The 14,146-nt window shown below is 56.8% G+C and overlaps 3 protein-coding genes across 5 annotated transcripts; all 3 read right to left on the bottom strand.

The window, feature by feature from the left end:
* Positions 1 to 995: 995 nt before the first annotated feature.
* On the bottom strand, positions 996 to 4,314 carry CCDC106 (coiled-coil domain containing 106; the record flags this gene model as incomplete). 3 transcript variants are annotated; one of them, XM_080702478.1, is made up of 5 exons in its annotated part: positions 996 to 1,379; positions 2,097 to 2,335; positions 3,783 to 3,959; positions 4,045 to 4,152; positions 4,284 to 4,314. In XM_080702478.1, the coding sequence occupies 5 exons, from the start codon at positions 4,312 to 4,314 to the stop codon at positions 996 to 998; spliced, it is 939 nt and encodes a 312-aa protein (XP_080558604.1). The 3 variants fall into 3 exon arrangements, with proteins under 3 accessions (XP_080558604.1, XP_080558605.1, XP_080558606.1); XM_080702479.1 differs by having other exon boundaries at positions 996 to 1,312; positions 2,129 to 2,335; XM_080702480.1 differs by lacking the exon at positions 4,045 to 4,152 and having other exon boundaries at positions 996 to 1,312; positions 2,129 to 2,335.
* Positions 4,315 to 6,981: 2,667 nt separating this feature from the next.
* Positions 6,982 to 7,611, bottom strand: ZNF581 (zinc finger protein 581; the record flags this gene model as incomplete). Its single annotated transcript, XM_080703337.1, has 1 exon — positions 6,982 to 7,611. Exon 1 carries the CDS (start codon positions 7,573 to 7,575, stop codon positions 6,982 to 6,984), a length of 594 nt encoding a protein of 197 aa, XP_080559463.1. The 5' UTR covers positions 7,576 to 7,611.
* A 1,152-nt stretch (positions 7,612 to 8,763) lies between these two features.
* ZNF580 (zinc finger protein 580) lies at positions 8,764 to 9,414 on the bottom strand. Its single transcript, XM_080702639.1, has one exon. It carries the CDS (start codon positions 9,403 to 9,405, stop codon positions 8,887 to 8,889), a length of 519 nt encoding a protein of 172 aa, XP_080558765.1. The 5' UTR covers positions 9,406 to 9,414; the 3' UTR covers positions 8,764 to 8,886.
* Between the last annotated feature and the right edge of the window lie 4,732 nt (positions 9,415 to 14,146).

The following is a 14,146-nucleotide window of genomic DNA, read 5'->3' as shown; positions in this document are numbered from 1 at the left end:
CTCCCCTTCCGGAGAACTTCGGCTCCTTCCGACCACTTCGGAAAGGCCTCGCTCTCGGGAAGCAGCTTCGTTTCTTTCCGTCGCAACTTCGGCTCCTTCCGGCTTCGCGAACCGAAAAGGGAGGGAGGACGGAGGCAAGGTGGGTCGGGGAAGGGAAACGGAAAGGGGGCGGGGTCCCGGCTCTAGGCCCCTAGCTCTCCGGGTAGGGGAAGCCGCAAAAAGAAAGGCCGACCTCGCGGAGGGCCTAAAGATATGCACAAGATAAAAGCAGTGGGCTGGATGAAGGGTGCTCGCTGCCGCTGCGGAGGTTGCCAGCGCGGCTTGGTACGCCTGCGCACTGGGGCGGGGGGCGAGGCGGGCTTCTGCGCCTGCGTAGAAATCGTTTTAAGGCGAGGTTTCCGGCTACTCTGGAGATCCGAGTTTCAAGAGTCCACAGTGCTCATGCGCGAAGTTTTCCCTTCGCAGAAAGAAAGTACTGCCCGTCGGACCGTTACGCTGGGCGGCCCCTCCCGGCTGCCTTGGCAACCGCGGGAGCGCGGGAGACCGTGGAAAAGCCACTTCCGGGAGAAGAACGATCTCGCGTTGCTGCCCCCTGGTGCTCCGGCGAAAATCACACCCTCCGCCCCGAGGTGGCCGCCTCCACTGGACGTCATCGAGTCTCTGCTCCGGCCACCGCGCCTCTATTCCAGATAGCCCAGAGGGTGGTGTCCACGCACCCACTCTGGAGTCCGCTCCTCCGAGTTTCTCGGGAAACAGCTGCAGCCTCCCGGAGGCTAATTACACCCTGTCCGCCCCAACCACCCGGCTCCGCCCGACCGCCCCCATCCCGATCTCCGTGGCGACCACCGCCCCCTCCTAGAAAGAGCTGAGCCCCGTTTATTCCAAATTTTCACATCTCTTTAATTTAAATGCTCTGAATAACTGTCTCGGTGGCAGCCCGGGCGGGTGGGCGGCCCCGCAGCAGCAGGAAGGAAGGAAGGAGAGGGGCAGCTGCATCACCGCTTGAAACGGTAGGTGATGGGCAGCAGCAGCTTGCTCTTCTTGAGGGCCTGAACCTTCTTGAGAGTCTCGTCGTCCAGCGCCAGGAAGCAGCGGCGGGAGTATTCAAGCAGGCGCTCCTTGGATGGGTCGAACTCCCCCACCTCGGCCAACTTCTCGGGTGCCACGATGAGCAGCTCCGCGATGGGCGTGGTCAGCGCCACGGTGTTGCGGTCCACACGGTGGTGCTCGAAGGCCCGAGACATGCTCTTCAGCTTCTGAAAGGTGCCCAGGATCTTCTTATAGCGGCAGAGGACCCCATCGGCATCCTTCACTGTGGAGCCAAGGGGGCGACACAGAAAGACAGACATGGGGAGGAGAGAGAGGTGGAGCAAAGGACACTCAGAGGAAAGGAAATGGAGGCAGGAAAGAAAGCTCAAGAGGCAGAGACACGAGCACGGTACAGGATGAGAAAGGACCACAGGGTACAAGACAGGAGGAAAAAGGTAAAAGAGCAGATGGGAGAAATGGAGAGAGAAGTTGGGCCAATGGGAAATTGAAGACAGGTCCGGAGACAGAAAAACAAGGGGGACCGTTAGCCTACGAGTTCCCAGACCATCACGCCCATGAGTTCCTCCCATTCATGTGAATCGACTCATCGCACCCTACCCTATGATAAGGGCCCAGAATCCTTTTTTGTGTTAGTGTATGGTACTGAGGATTGAACCCAAGGGTGTTCCACCTCCAAGCTATACCCCCCAGCCCTATTTTATTTTTTATTTGAAACTGAATTGCTGAGGCTGGTCACAAGCCTGCAATCCTCCAATTCCAGCCTCCCTAGTACTGGGACTACAGGCATGTGCCACCAACTCCAGGCTCCAGAATCCTCTTTCTGATAAGAAAACTGAGGATTGGGAGGTTAAGGGGATGCCCAAAGTGACCCTGCTGGTGAAGGTGGATCAAAACTTAAATTCAGGACAACACATTGAGGCTGGGAGATGGAACCAGACCTGGTCTACAGATAGGCTCCACTACATATAGGGAGAGTCTGTGGCTGAGCTGGGAGGGTCTGTGGAAGGCACACAGGGGATAGGAGGGCATGTATGCAGAAGGCATACAGCAGACCCCTGGATGCCAGCATCCCGCTCACCCCGTTGCCTCTCCCGGGCCTTGGGCTTCCCAAAGCGCCTCCGACCAGCACTTCCCTTCTGCTTCTGCCTCTTCCTCTCGCTGGCACTGCCTTCTTCAGACACTCCACTGAGTGAGGAGGCGGCTGACTCAGGGTCTGAGGCCTCCCCCCCAGCCCGGCTATCCCCATCAACCCGCCGAGGCCCAGGCTTCACCCGGCAGTGATCCTCTGCAAAGAAAGACACACATGAACCATGGCACCAAACATCACCCCACTGGTCCCAAGGGAAAGAAGACAAGTCCTGAGCACCCTGAGGCTGAAGCCCTCACAAGACTGGCCCTCAAGGAGATAACCTCGCTAGTGAACAAGCTGAGACTTAGGGGTGGTGGAAGCATTTTCCCAGGTGCCTAAATCAATGAAGAGAGGTCTGGGGCCAGGGCCAGTGGAACCTGCAGGATCAGGAACCTCATGAGGATCTCTGGGATTCTCACAGGGATAGAAGGTTTTTGATATGGTTTTGTTTTGCAGTATTGAGGATGGACAGAGGGTTTTGTAAGGACTAAGAGAGTGATGTATGAAAACCCTGGAGGCAGGGAAGGCCTTGGCCCTGGTGGATGTATTTAGATCACCCTAGAGAAACCAGAGCTCGGTCTGGGGCAATGGAGAACCAGAAAAAGTGAGCACCTTTACTGGACAGGCCACATCTTGCTGGAGACACTGACATAGTGTCTGCTAGAGAGCGCTGCTGGGGTCCCCAGAGAAGCCCTTGGGTCTAGCCATCCAGAGGAAAGAGTCACCCAGGGTGTGACCCTCAGCAGGAGAGATGGTGGTCCAGGTTCCCAAATCCTAGGATCTCCAGTAATGTAGACTTCAAAATACCACAGACCCTTGCTCAGGCTTTGAAAAGGTTACCATGAAGGCTGGAAGAGACCCAGCTAGGCTGCAAATGGGGTGGGGGGTTGAGTTCTAGACACAGTAAGATGTGGCAAAGAGGCAAAGAGAAGACCACCTGTGGGAGGGACAGGACATAGTCAAGACAGATCAGCAGACAAAGCACAGGGTGGCCCATCTGCCTCTCTAGGCTGCTATTGACAGCTGAGCAAAACAGGGCTGGGAGACCTGCCTGGACCCCACTGCCACCCCAGGCAGACATTGAGATCCCCACACAGAGACCCCCAGGGAAGAGGCTGAGTCCACCTGCAATAGACTTGGTATCTCTGAAGAGGAAGGAGCATTATTTAGCTAAGTTATGGGACAGGACAAGTGGGAAGGCAAGCTGGGGCACAGGAGGCTGGAGATCTGGATCCTTGAAAAGGTAGCTGGGCCATGGACTAGGAACCCACAGGACTGTGGTGGGGACCTAAGACAGAGGATGAGGGGAGGGTCCCCCTAGAAAAAAGGATCAGATATCCTGGACTCAAGGCTGATGGGATGTGGAGCAGCCTGTGGGAAAACAGGAGGTCCCAGAAGATGGTGCTAGGTGATGAGAGGGCCTGGGCATCGTGCAAGTTGGAGGCTGGGCTTGAGGTCCCCAAAACAGGCAGGAAATGCGTGGAGAAGGTGAGATGCCAGGTCCCCACAGAGCCAACCATATTGTGGGGCTTCCATTCTGTGGGTGCTAGGGTGTCCAGGAGCAGAACCAGGGCTGGATGGAGGCTGTGTCAGTGCCCCCCACCTGCATCCATCCGGGCAGAAGATATGAACTTGTCCAGCTGACACCGCAAGAAGTCCCTCTCTTCCTCCAGGTCCTCAATGCGCTTCTGCAACCATGAGTTTCTCTCCAGGGCCATGTGCAGCTGGGCCTTGACACCATTCATCAGGGCCAATGTGGGGGATGAAGCCTCCGGAGGCTCTAGGGACACAGGGAGCCAGGGTCACACCCCATGACATGATGGGACCCAGTTAACTCCAACACCTCCATTCCCCCCTTAGCTCACCCTCGAAATTTCCCCCAGAGGGGCTCAGACTGTAAAAGATCTGTGAGTCTAGGTGCTGTGCCTCGGCGAATGGGATGGAGATCTCAAAAGCCTCGTCGTCCTTCTTCACTGGAGAGAAGTCCAGGCAGGTTATGCCAGAGGCAGCTGGAGGCCTCTCAGACCACCCCCAACCCAGCAGCCCTGGGGAGGAGGGAAGGAGGATGGCAGGCCAAGGTGGGGAGGGGAACCCAGCTCCTCACTTGTCCGCCTCCTGCTGTTGCGGTCACTCATAGCAAAGCTTCCTGCAGACCCAGCAGCTGAGCGCCTCAGGGGCACTGGACAGAAAGAGCAGCCACAAATGTGATCAGTTCCCAAGGAGGCCCCCCACTCCAGAAAATGCGAGAGGGAAACTTCCAGATCTAAGCGCAAAGGACTGGGCCTGACCTCACCTCTGGCCCCTTGAGGAGGAAACCCATACTCTAGGGCTGAGGTTTCAGGGGACCTAAGCACCTAGATCCTGGGGAGAAGTTGGTTGGAGACCTGGATTCCCGGTTCCCCATGGGGTCGACAGAGCGGGCCCACTGGTCTGAACGGGAAGAACTCCCAACACCCGCTAGCTTCAGTTCAAAAGAAGCCTTAGGTCCAGGAGAGACCTCCCCAACTTCTATGCATGAGGTGGGGGCCCAGCCCACGCGCGCTGCCCCCCGGCACCCCACGCCCCTCCCCCGCACTCGTGTGGGCGAGCAGAGCCCCTCCCCCCCGTGGGGCTGGGCGCGTGCGCAGTGCTGGGGAAGGTCACGCGTGGGGATGCTCTCCCCGCCCCCGCCCTTTGTCCCGGGGGTAGGAGGGGGCAGTCGGGGAAAGGGATCCCAACAGAGGCGCACACCAGGCCAGGGTTGCGAACGCAGCCATCATCCCCCACCCGTGAGTGCCTGGGGTCCGAGGGGACAGGGTCCCCCGCGCTCACCCACCCGCGCGTGGAATCCGGCCCGGGGACCGACGGCGGCTGCGGCGCCCATGCCCGGCGCTGGGGAGCGTCTGCAAAGTGTCACGGGGAACAGAGAGAAGCTCCCACCCGCGAGCACGCGGGGCGGCAGAGAGGTGGGGGCGCGAGACTTGGAACTGGACTGCGGAGCGGCAGGGACTCGGGGACTTGCCCAGTCCAGCCTTCCTGGCGGTTCGCTTCTTCAGGAGTCCCCGCTCTCAGGTGAGTCCCGCTGACTGCACCAAGGCCATGGCTGCACTTGTGCGATGGCCCCTTGCAGCACTCCCCCGCCCTCCCTGAAGAACAAGCAGGGAACGTCAAGAAATTCCCATCCTTCAGAGCTGGCGCAGTTCTGGGGTCCCCCCTCACTCCCGGGTGTGTGGCTATGTGCAGAGTCTACCTAAAGTCCGGGATGTGTGAGACAGCTAAGAAAGATCCGGGATGTGTGAGGCAGCTAAGAAAGATCCGGGATGTGTGAGACAGCTAAGAAAGATCCCTTTCAAGGATCCTCCAAAACCCGGTTGGTGCAGACCCCACAGGTGGCCCCATTTGCTCAGCTAGACCTAAAGGTTTCCAGGATATGGGGGCCAGGATGGATGGTGAGGTGGGAGGTACCTCTCTCCTCAAAATGAGAGAAATATCGCCACTCCCATGTCGGTGACTTTCAAGAGTTGGCTGTGAAACAGCTAGATTCCAGTCCTGGCTGCTCCTATTCCTCCTCAGCCTGTTTTACTCACCAGTTATATGGGGAAATTACAATCCCCGCTAGCATCCTTGTGTGGATGCAGTGATTTGACACACACGGCTCAGCCCAGCACCTCGCCACACTCAGGATGCAAGGTAATAACAGCACCGTTAGTGTTATCTGAAGTCAGATGATGGAGTCTGAACACAGCTGGGTGGACAGGCTTTCCCACTTTAGGGAGTATTATGGCAGATTAGTTCTGCCCAAAAAAAGGTTGGATGGAGAAAGGAGGCCCAGCATGGTGCCTGGCACAAAATAGGCAAAGAAAGTACACTAAGAAGGCAGATGTTTATTACACTTGAGGCTCAGCTCCACCTGCCCCTCCTCCCATCCACCACTGGGCCTGGAGCACAGTTTTAACCCAGGAGAGGAGAGTCCAAACACCTGTGTCAGGAAACTGTGAACATGCTCCCTCTCCTGCTTCACTGTACAGCAGCCTGGATCAGGAAGTCCAGGGGGAGCCACCTGCCCTAGATCAGCATATTCCAAATGACAAGTTCCTGGGCAGAAAACTGAATATAGTAAGGTGGACTCTACATTTAAAAAAAAATAATAGTCAAAAATATCAAGGTGCCCTGCACATACTAAAAGTAACTATTGTTAACTTGTTTGACCTACATTTTGTGTATCTGTATACTGGCTTGCCCTATGAAATATGTATGCTACAGTGGATTATGGTTTTTTGAAAAGCTTTACCACATTTCCAAATGTCAGGTCTTCAGGAGCTTAGGTAGATTAACCCCAAGACAGGCCACCTTTCCCACTTCTCTGCCAGTCCACCCAAGACAGACATTGGTCAGGCACTGCAGAGATCTCCTTACTAGGTGGTGAGCAGAGCCTGTCCAAGAAGTTGTCTCCAAACCCAAAAGCACCCAGAGTGGGAACCCTGTTTGCTGAGTATCCAGCCCCAGGTCGAAAGGGGTGGGAAAACAGGCCTGGGCCCTGCCCCAATGTCAGCAGGGAGGCCTCGGGAAGCCTAGGCATTCCCTGTCCGGTAGGCCTCCACTGCAAAATACCTCATATCTCCCAGACCAAAGGACTCCATTCTGTGTGAGGGCTTGTCCTGACAACAGGGACAGCCCATGGACTCCTCCTCCAGGCAGGGCTCACCTGGAAAAGAGGCTAATTTTGTCTGTGTCCAGGACCTGCAGTTCCACTGGCCTGCCTCCGAGGGTTTCAGGAGTCCCAGCTTCCCTGAGTCCCACGACCCCAGGGTACCCGCTGTGGCTCACGGGTGCTTCCACCGAGTATGCTTCTGCAGTGTATTCTGTTCCATGAAGCGACGTGGGCAGTGCGGGCACTGAAACGGGCGCTCCCCTGAGTGCACCCGGCTGTGCTGGGCCAGCTCTCCTGCATCACGGAAGCGGCGGGGGCACAATGGGCAGCCATGGGGCCGCCCACCCCCAGCCCTGTGGATGGAGTGGTGCCGAGCCAGATGGCTGGCCCGCTTGAATGCTTTCCCACAGGTGTCACACTCAAAGGGCTTCACCTCTGAGTGGGTGATGCTGTGCCGCTGCAGGTACGACATGTACTCGAAGACCCTGGAACACACAGGGCAGCTGTAGCACTTTTTCTGGGCTGAAGCCCCATCGGCCCCAGGCTTCCTCTGCGACTCCTCATCCACCAGCACAGTGTAAGGCACACCCTTAGTGTCAATGAGAAGGTAGTGGTTGGGCCTCGGAGGGGAAGAAGTCTGGGGAGATCCGGTAGAGGAGGAAGGTCCGGGTTCTGAGGACCTGCCTGTCCGAGGGTGAGGGGCCTCCATGGCCTCAACAGAGGGAATCACCAGGGGCTGGGGGGAGGGGGACAGCAGCACCAGCATCCGGAGGAGTGGCTGAGGCCTAGTGGATGGGAGAGAGGATGAGAAGTTCGCAAGGAACAGGAAAGCGCGGATTCCAGGACTCCGTTCTTTCCTAGGTGCCCTGCCCAGGACTTCTGTATTTCCCCGGGATCCTCAGCCTCCTCTCCAGCCTTTCTACCCACGTCTGGATTCTGGCCCTCTCTACAAAGCCCGCGGGGTCTCCTGTCCTCTGGGCTTCACAGTCTACTGTACCTAGAGGATCTTTCCCCACTATGCACGAGCCGGACTTACCTCCCCTTACCCCTCTGTGTCCTCCTTAGGTCACTGGCACCTCTATTCCAGCCCCCATCAAGGCGTCTCCAAGCCCCACCCCACGGGTCTCTAGACCTCTCCCCCGCCCCGGCCCAGGTGTGGTTCTATCCTCTACCTCCAAGTGCCCCCTGGCCCGCGCTCCTCCGCCCACCCCCAGCTCCTTCGAGGCCCTAGCCTTCGGAATCCGCTCTCGAAAGCGCCCCCTCTGGAGGTCCGCCCAGCCGCCGCGCAGGTGCCCAGCACGACCCCGCCCCCCACGGCCGCTCCGCTCCCCCTCGCCCCGCCTCGTACCCGGTGCAGCAGCCTCTTAGGTCCGGACGGCTCCGGGCGGTCCTGAGCTGCCCTTATAGCTGCAGGCGGCGGCGGCGGGACGGGGATCCCTGGGTGCCCCCAGGGGCAGTCGGCGCCAGGTTAGAGGAGCGAGAGCCGGGGGAGCAAAAGAGGGTCCAGAGGAGGACGGTGGGGGCGGGGCTCCCGGGTCTTGGAAAATGCGCCGGCCGGAAACACACTCCGAGAGGAAGGTTCCGAGATGCTCCAAGCCCGGTCTCAACCCCCTGTCCTGGCCCCGCACACACTCAAGTAAGAGACTGAAAATGGAGTGCGGAATGTTTATTGAACAATGAATGGGAGTTGGGGAGATGTTGTGGGCAGAAGGGAAAAGTACAGAAATGAATCAGACCGTGCCGGTGCTCTTCTCTCTCCTGCCTTCCAAGCTGACAACTGTTCACTTCGGGAGAGTAGAAAAAGAAGGCTCAGAGAGGTCGCGGCACTTGAAAAGGCTCACAGCACAATCGGATTGGTTCTCAGACCCAGGGAGAGGGGCAAGAACTTTGGTCTACATCACACAGCTAAGGGGGCGGGTGGGGGTAGAAAGGAATGGTGCTTCTCCCTTTGGGTAGTTGGGGAGACCGAGGCCCGGGGTAAGGCAGTAACCTCGGCAGAACCAGGGAGTGTGTGAGGGTGTGACGCTGTGTGGGTCAGACGTGGAGGCCCAGAGGGGGCGGGCGCGCAGGGTGGAGCTCAGTGCAGGCGCACGTGCTGCGCCAGCTCTGCGGCGTCCTGGAAGCGGCGCGGGCAGAGCGGGCAGGTGTGCGGTGGGCCGGCGCGGGCGCGGTGCGTAGCGCGGTGCCGCGACAGGTGGCTGGAGCGCTTGAAGGCCTTGCCGCAGGCACCGCATGTAAAGGGCTTGAGGTCCGAGTGGGACACGCGGTGGCTCTGCAGCCGCAGAGGGCTGGCAAAGACACGGGCGCACTCCGGGCAGCTGTAGCCCTTTCGAGGGACGGGCTCTCCCTGGGGCGCCTCGCGCTGGGGCGGGCCCCGGGGCTCCTCTTCCAGCTGCACTGTGTACGTATAGGGGACCCCGTTGGCGTCGATGAGCAGGTGACGGCCCAGCCGCGGGGCCCGGGGGCCCGCCGCCGAAGAAGGCGTAGAGGAAGAGCCTTCCGCCTTGGGGAAAGGGGGAGCCTTGGGAGGCGGTGGGTCCATGACCTCCGGAGAGGAGGACCGAGGGTGGGGTGGCCGCGGCGGCAGTAGCAGCATCTGGAGCGGCAGCTGAGAGCGGCGGAGAGAAGTTTTAAGATCACCTCTTTCAGGAAAAACTTCCTAAAAAGAAAGGCGCCCTCCATCCTCACGGCCTGCCACCCCTTCCGTGCAACTAACCTACCGCCTTACAACATAAAAACAAACTCCAGCCTATATCCTCCAAATTTCATCAGCTCCAGGTGTCTCCAACGCGACTCAGCGCCCAGATCATACCTACCAGTATCCTCTTCCCACTCACCACCCAGGGATCAATCTCTGAGTCTATGTTGCCTCCAGGCCTTCTCCCATTCCTCCTCCTTTCCTCTTCCCATCGCCCAACTCCAGCTCCGGCTGTGTCACAGCCTTAGGGCCCTCTCCACCCCACAGATGCCCGTATGGCCTTCCCATCTCTGTGTAAGTCGTGCCTCGCATGTTTCTTCCATAGGTACTTCCCCCGAGTCCCACTAACCCAATTCCCCACTTTTCACTCAGGGCTTCTCTGTACTGTTCTCCCCTGTACACTTCGCACCCAAAAGTCTCACCATCCTTTTCCCACTTGGTCTCTACTTCATCAATAATCCTTAGGACGCTCCAGCCTCCTCCTTTCTATATAAACCACCCCACCTCATCCTGTTACCCGCTTCATTCCCCCCGGGGAGAGAGTCTCATCCCTCCCTGCCCTTATGACACTGGCATCTTTGTTTCTCTCTCTATATCCCTCCGGGATGTCCTCCCACTCCCCATCACACATTCAGGACCTCCGGGTTCCTTTTGCCACACTACCTCTAGAGAAGCCCTCTCTCCCCTCCTTTCTGGATGCATCAGGCTTCTCTCTCTCCTCTTTCTCAGAGTCTCCATCCCTCCAGGGCTATACACGGGGAAGGCCCCCACCCCTCTCTGGGCTCTGGACGCCTTCTCCCCGTGAACCCCACGCGGAGCATCCAGCACCCGCACCCCGCTACAGCCCCGGGCTCCTCGTCCTCCCACCGTCTCCCGGAGCGACCTGGCGCCCCCCCCCCATCGCCTTCCCAGCCACGCCCGCCCCCACCCCACGGCCCGCCGGCCTCGCCAGGCTCCTCCCTCCATCCGGCCCATACCCGGTGCAGCGGCCTCTCGCGTCCGAGAGCGGGCCGAGGTCCCGGCGGCCCGGGCTTGCCCTGGCGAGCGCCGCGGCGGGACCGAGCTTCCGGGCAGTTCCGGGCCGGCGGCGCCGGGACGCGAGACGGGGGGCGCGAGGGGCGACGGAGTCCCTGGGAAAGGGCGCCGGCGGGAAACGCGCGCAGCCTGCACGAAGGTTCCGCCGCCTGAGCCTGCCCCTCCCGGGGGGCTGCATCCTCAGAGAGGCGGGTTCCCTGCTCCAGCCCCACTGCCGCAGCAGGAGCAGTTCTGTCGCTCTGCTTGAGACCAGCCAATGAACCGAGGTCAGGAGAGATGAAGCCTTCTCGAAGTCTCTCGAAATTTACTCTTTTTCTCCAGGTCACCTCACCTGATCGGGCATGGCCACTCATCGAAGAAGATGGTGAGAGAAAAGACGCTTCTGTCCGCTGATCAAACAGGGAGGTTGAGGTCCAGAGGCCAGCCGTTTGTTCTGATGGCAAAGCCACGCAAATGAGGAAAAGGAGGCCGGAGAAGGCCAGGGGTTACCAGGTGTGGGGGTGGGAGATGTGACACTTAGGGTGGGCACAGGGGGAAACGGAAGCCTATAGATTGCCAAAGAGGTGGGAAAGCGTTCTACTAGCCAGTGGTCACGAAGAACCAAGCCCAGAGAAAGCCAGGCGCTGCTAGGTATAGAGGTGGGAGGTGTGTACCGAACAGATGGGGAAAACAAAGCCCAGAGGAGGGCGGCGTCTCCCGTTACACCGGTGGGGAAGCGGAGGACCCCACACTAAGCCTAGTACAGATGCGGGGTACCCGTGGGGAGGCTTCAGAAAGGGCAGCGGAGGTGGAGAGCTTCAACACCCACGGCCACCAAGCCACACTTGGACTGCTACAGTTCTGGGGCCCTGGAAGGACGCACTTGCAGGATGCAAGGTGTGTCGATAAGCAGGTAGGGGCCATTGCAGAGGACACTGGTGGTGGGGAGCAGCGGAGATTCAGGGCTTCGGGAGAGGTCCAGAAGGGGGCAGAGGATTTCTGTCGCACCCAGTTTCAGGACCACAGTGGTGGGTGAACCACTTCTAGAGAGTTGTCCAACAGATCTCTGTTGGTGTCAAAACTCTATAATCTCTGCACTGTCCAGTTTAAGAGCCATCACGTGAGGCAATGCACACTTAAAATGAGGCATGCTGACATATATACCTGTAATCCCAGTACTTGAGAGTCTGCGACAGGAGGATCACAAGTTTGAGGCCAGCCTCAGCAACTTAGTCAAACTCTGCTTCTAAAAAAAAAAAAAATGGGCTGGGGGTGTAGCTCAGAGGTAAAGTGCTCCTGAGTTCAATCCCCAGTACAAGGGAAAACAAAATCCTGAATGTTCTCATTTCCTCCCCTCCCTCACTCCTCAATGCCATACAAACACAAATTCTATCACATCCAGAGTCTGATAGTTCCTAGAGCCCTGTATTCCCCTCTTTTCTCTAAGCCCCAGCTCTGGCCCCTTCATCCCTCACCCGGGACCCAGTGCCAGCCTCCTCCCTGGTATCCTGGCCTCCATTTCCTTTCCCACCCTGACCTGACAAATTCTGCTCACAAGTGGGTCAAATGTGACTTCTACACCACTCAAAACCTTTTCATGAAGCCGGGCGTGGTGGCGCACGCTTGTAATCCCAGCATTTGGGAGGCTGAGACCGGAGGATTGCGGTTCACGGACAGCCTCAGCTACTAAGTGAGGCCCTCTGCAACTCAGTGAGACCTGGTTTCAAAATAAAAAATAAAAAAAAAAAAAACAGGGCAGGGGGTGTAGCTCGGAGCTACATCCAAGCCACTTTTTATTTTCAAATAGGGTCTCACTAAATTGCTGAGGCTGGTCTTGAACCTGCGATCCTCCTGTCTCGGGCTCCCAAGTCCTGGGATTACAGGTGTGCCCCACCACACTTGGCTTATAGGCCTTTCTTTCTGACACAAATGTCATGGTTCCACATGATTTGCTTCCCAAGACCATGCTTCTGTCAGCAAATCCCCAATCCATTGCACAGTGTGCTCCTGGCTCTATCTGCCTCTTTTCTTCTGTCTTATGGCATCTTGGAGCTGATTCTCATCACTGGAACAGAGTTCTTTTGAATCACAAGGTCTTGAAAATCTGGTGGTGTATGTGCACTTTTATACTTATGTCTCAACATGGCCTGATTCCATCTCAAGCACCTGGTAGCCAAATGTGGTCAGTCACTACTAAATTGAGCAGACTGATCTCTGAGAGGATACAGGTAAACAAACAGGCAATTATAATGCAGGTTGCTAAGAGCAACGATAATTCCAAGAGGCCAAAAGAAGATAACTCAACAGAGGAAAGGAACATAGAAATGGAACGGTTAGCCATATGTGGTGGTGCATGCCTGTAATCTCAGGATTTGGGACCCTGAGACTGGTGGATTGGAGGATCACAGGAGTAAGGCCAGGATCAGCAATTTAGTGACACCCTGCTTCAAAAATAAAATGATAAAAAGGCTTGTAATCCCAGCATTCAGGAGGCTGAGACTGGAGGATAATGGTTCGTGGACAGCCTCAGCTACTTAGTGAGGCCCTCTGCAATTTAGTGAGACCCTGTTTCAAATAAAGAATAAAAAAAATAGGGCAGGGGGTGTAGCTCGGAGGTCAAATGCCTCTGGGTTCCATCCCAGACCCGCAATAAAAAAAAAAAAAAGGATAAAAAGGAGCCAGGTGTGATGGCGCATACTTGTAATCCCAGCATTTAGGAGGCTGAGACAGGAGGTTTGCAGGTTTGCTGCCAGCCTCAGCTACTTTGTGAGGCCCTCCACAATTTAGTGAGACCTGTTTCAAAATAAAAAATAGGGCTGGAGATGTAGCTCAGAAATAGAATACCCCTGGGTTCAATCCCTAGTACCTCAAAAACAAACAAACAAACAAACAAACAAACAAAAACAGATAAAAAGGGTGGGGTAGGTGTGGTGGCGCATGCTTGTAATCCCAGCATTCTAGAGGCAGAGACCAGAGGATAGAGGTTTGTGGACAGCCTCTGCTACTTAGCAAGGCCCTTCACAACTCAGTGAGACTCTGTTTGAAAAATAAAAAGAAGCTGGCGTGGTGGCGCACACTTGTAATCCAGCATTTGGGAGGCTGAGACCGGAGGATCATGGTTCGCAGACAGCATCAGCTATTTAGTGAGGCCCCACGCAACTCAGCGAGACCTGGTTTCAAGATAAAGAATAAAAAGCAGGGCAGGGGCTGTAGCTTGGAGGTCGAATGCCCCTGGGTTCCATCTCCAGACCCACAAAAAATAATAAATAAATATAAAAGAATAAGCCAGGCGTCGTGGTGCATGCTTATAATCCCAGTATTTGGGAGCCTGAGACAGGAGGATTGCAATTCTTGGACAGCCTCAGCTACTACTTAGTGAGGCCTTTTACAAATCAGTGAGGCCCTGTTTCAAAATAAAGAATAAAATATAGGGCTGGGGGCGTAATTTGGAGGTAGAATGCCTGTGGGTTCCATCCCCAGTACTGCAAAAATAAATAAATAAAATAAAAAGAATAAAAAATTAGGGCTGGGGGCGTCGCTCAGAGGTAGATGCCCCTGGGTTCCATCCCCAGAACCGCAAAAGAAAAAAAAATAGGGCTGGGAGTATAGCTCAGAGGTAGAGTGC

The sequence above is a fragment of the Muscardinus avellanarius genome (genome assembly GCF_963383645.1).
Source record: "Muscardinus avellanarius genome assembly, chromosome: 10".
NCBI classification, from domain to species: domain Eukaryota; kingdom Metazoa; phylum Chordata; class Mammalia; order Rodentia; family Gliridae; genus Muscardinus; species Muscardinus avellanarius.
The sequence above is the reverse complement of the archived record's forward strand: the minus strand, read 5'-3'. Positions and strand labels throughout refer to the sequence as shown.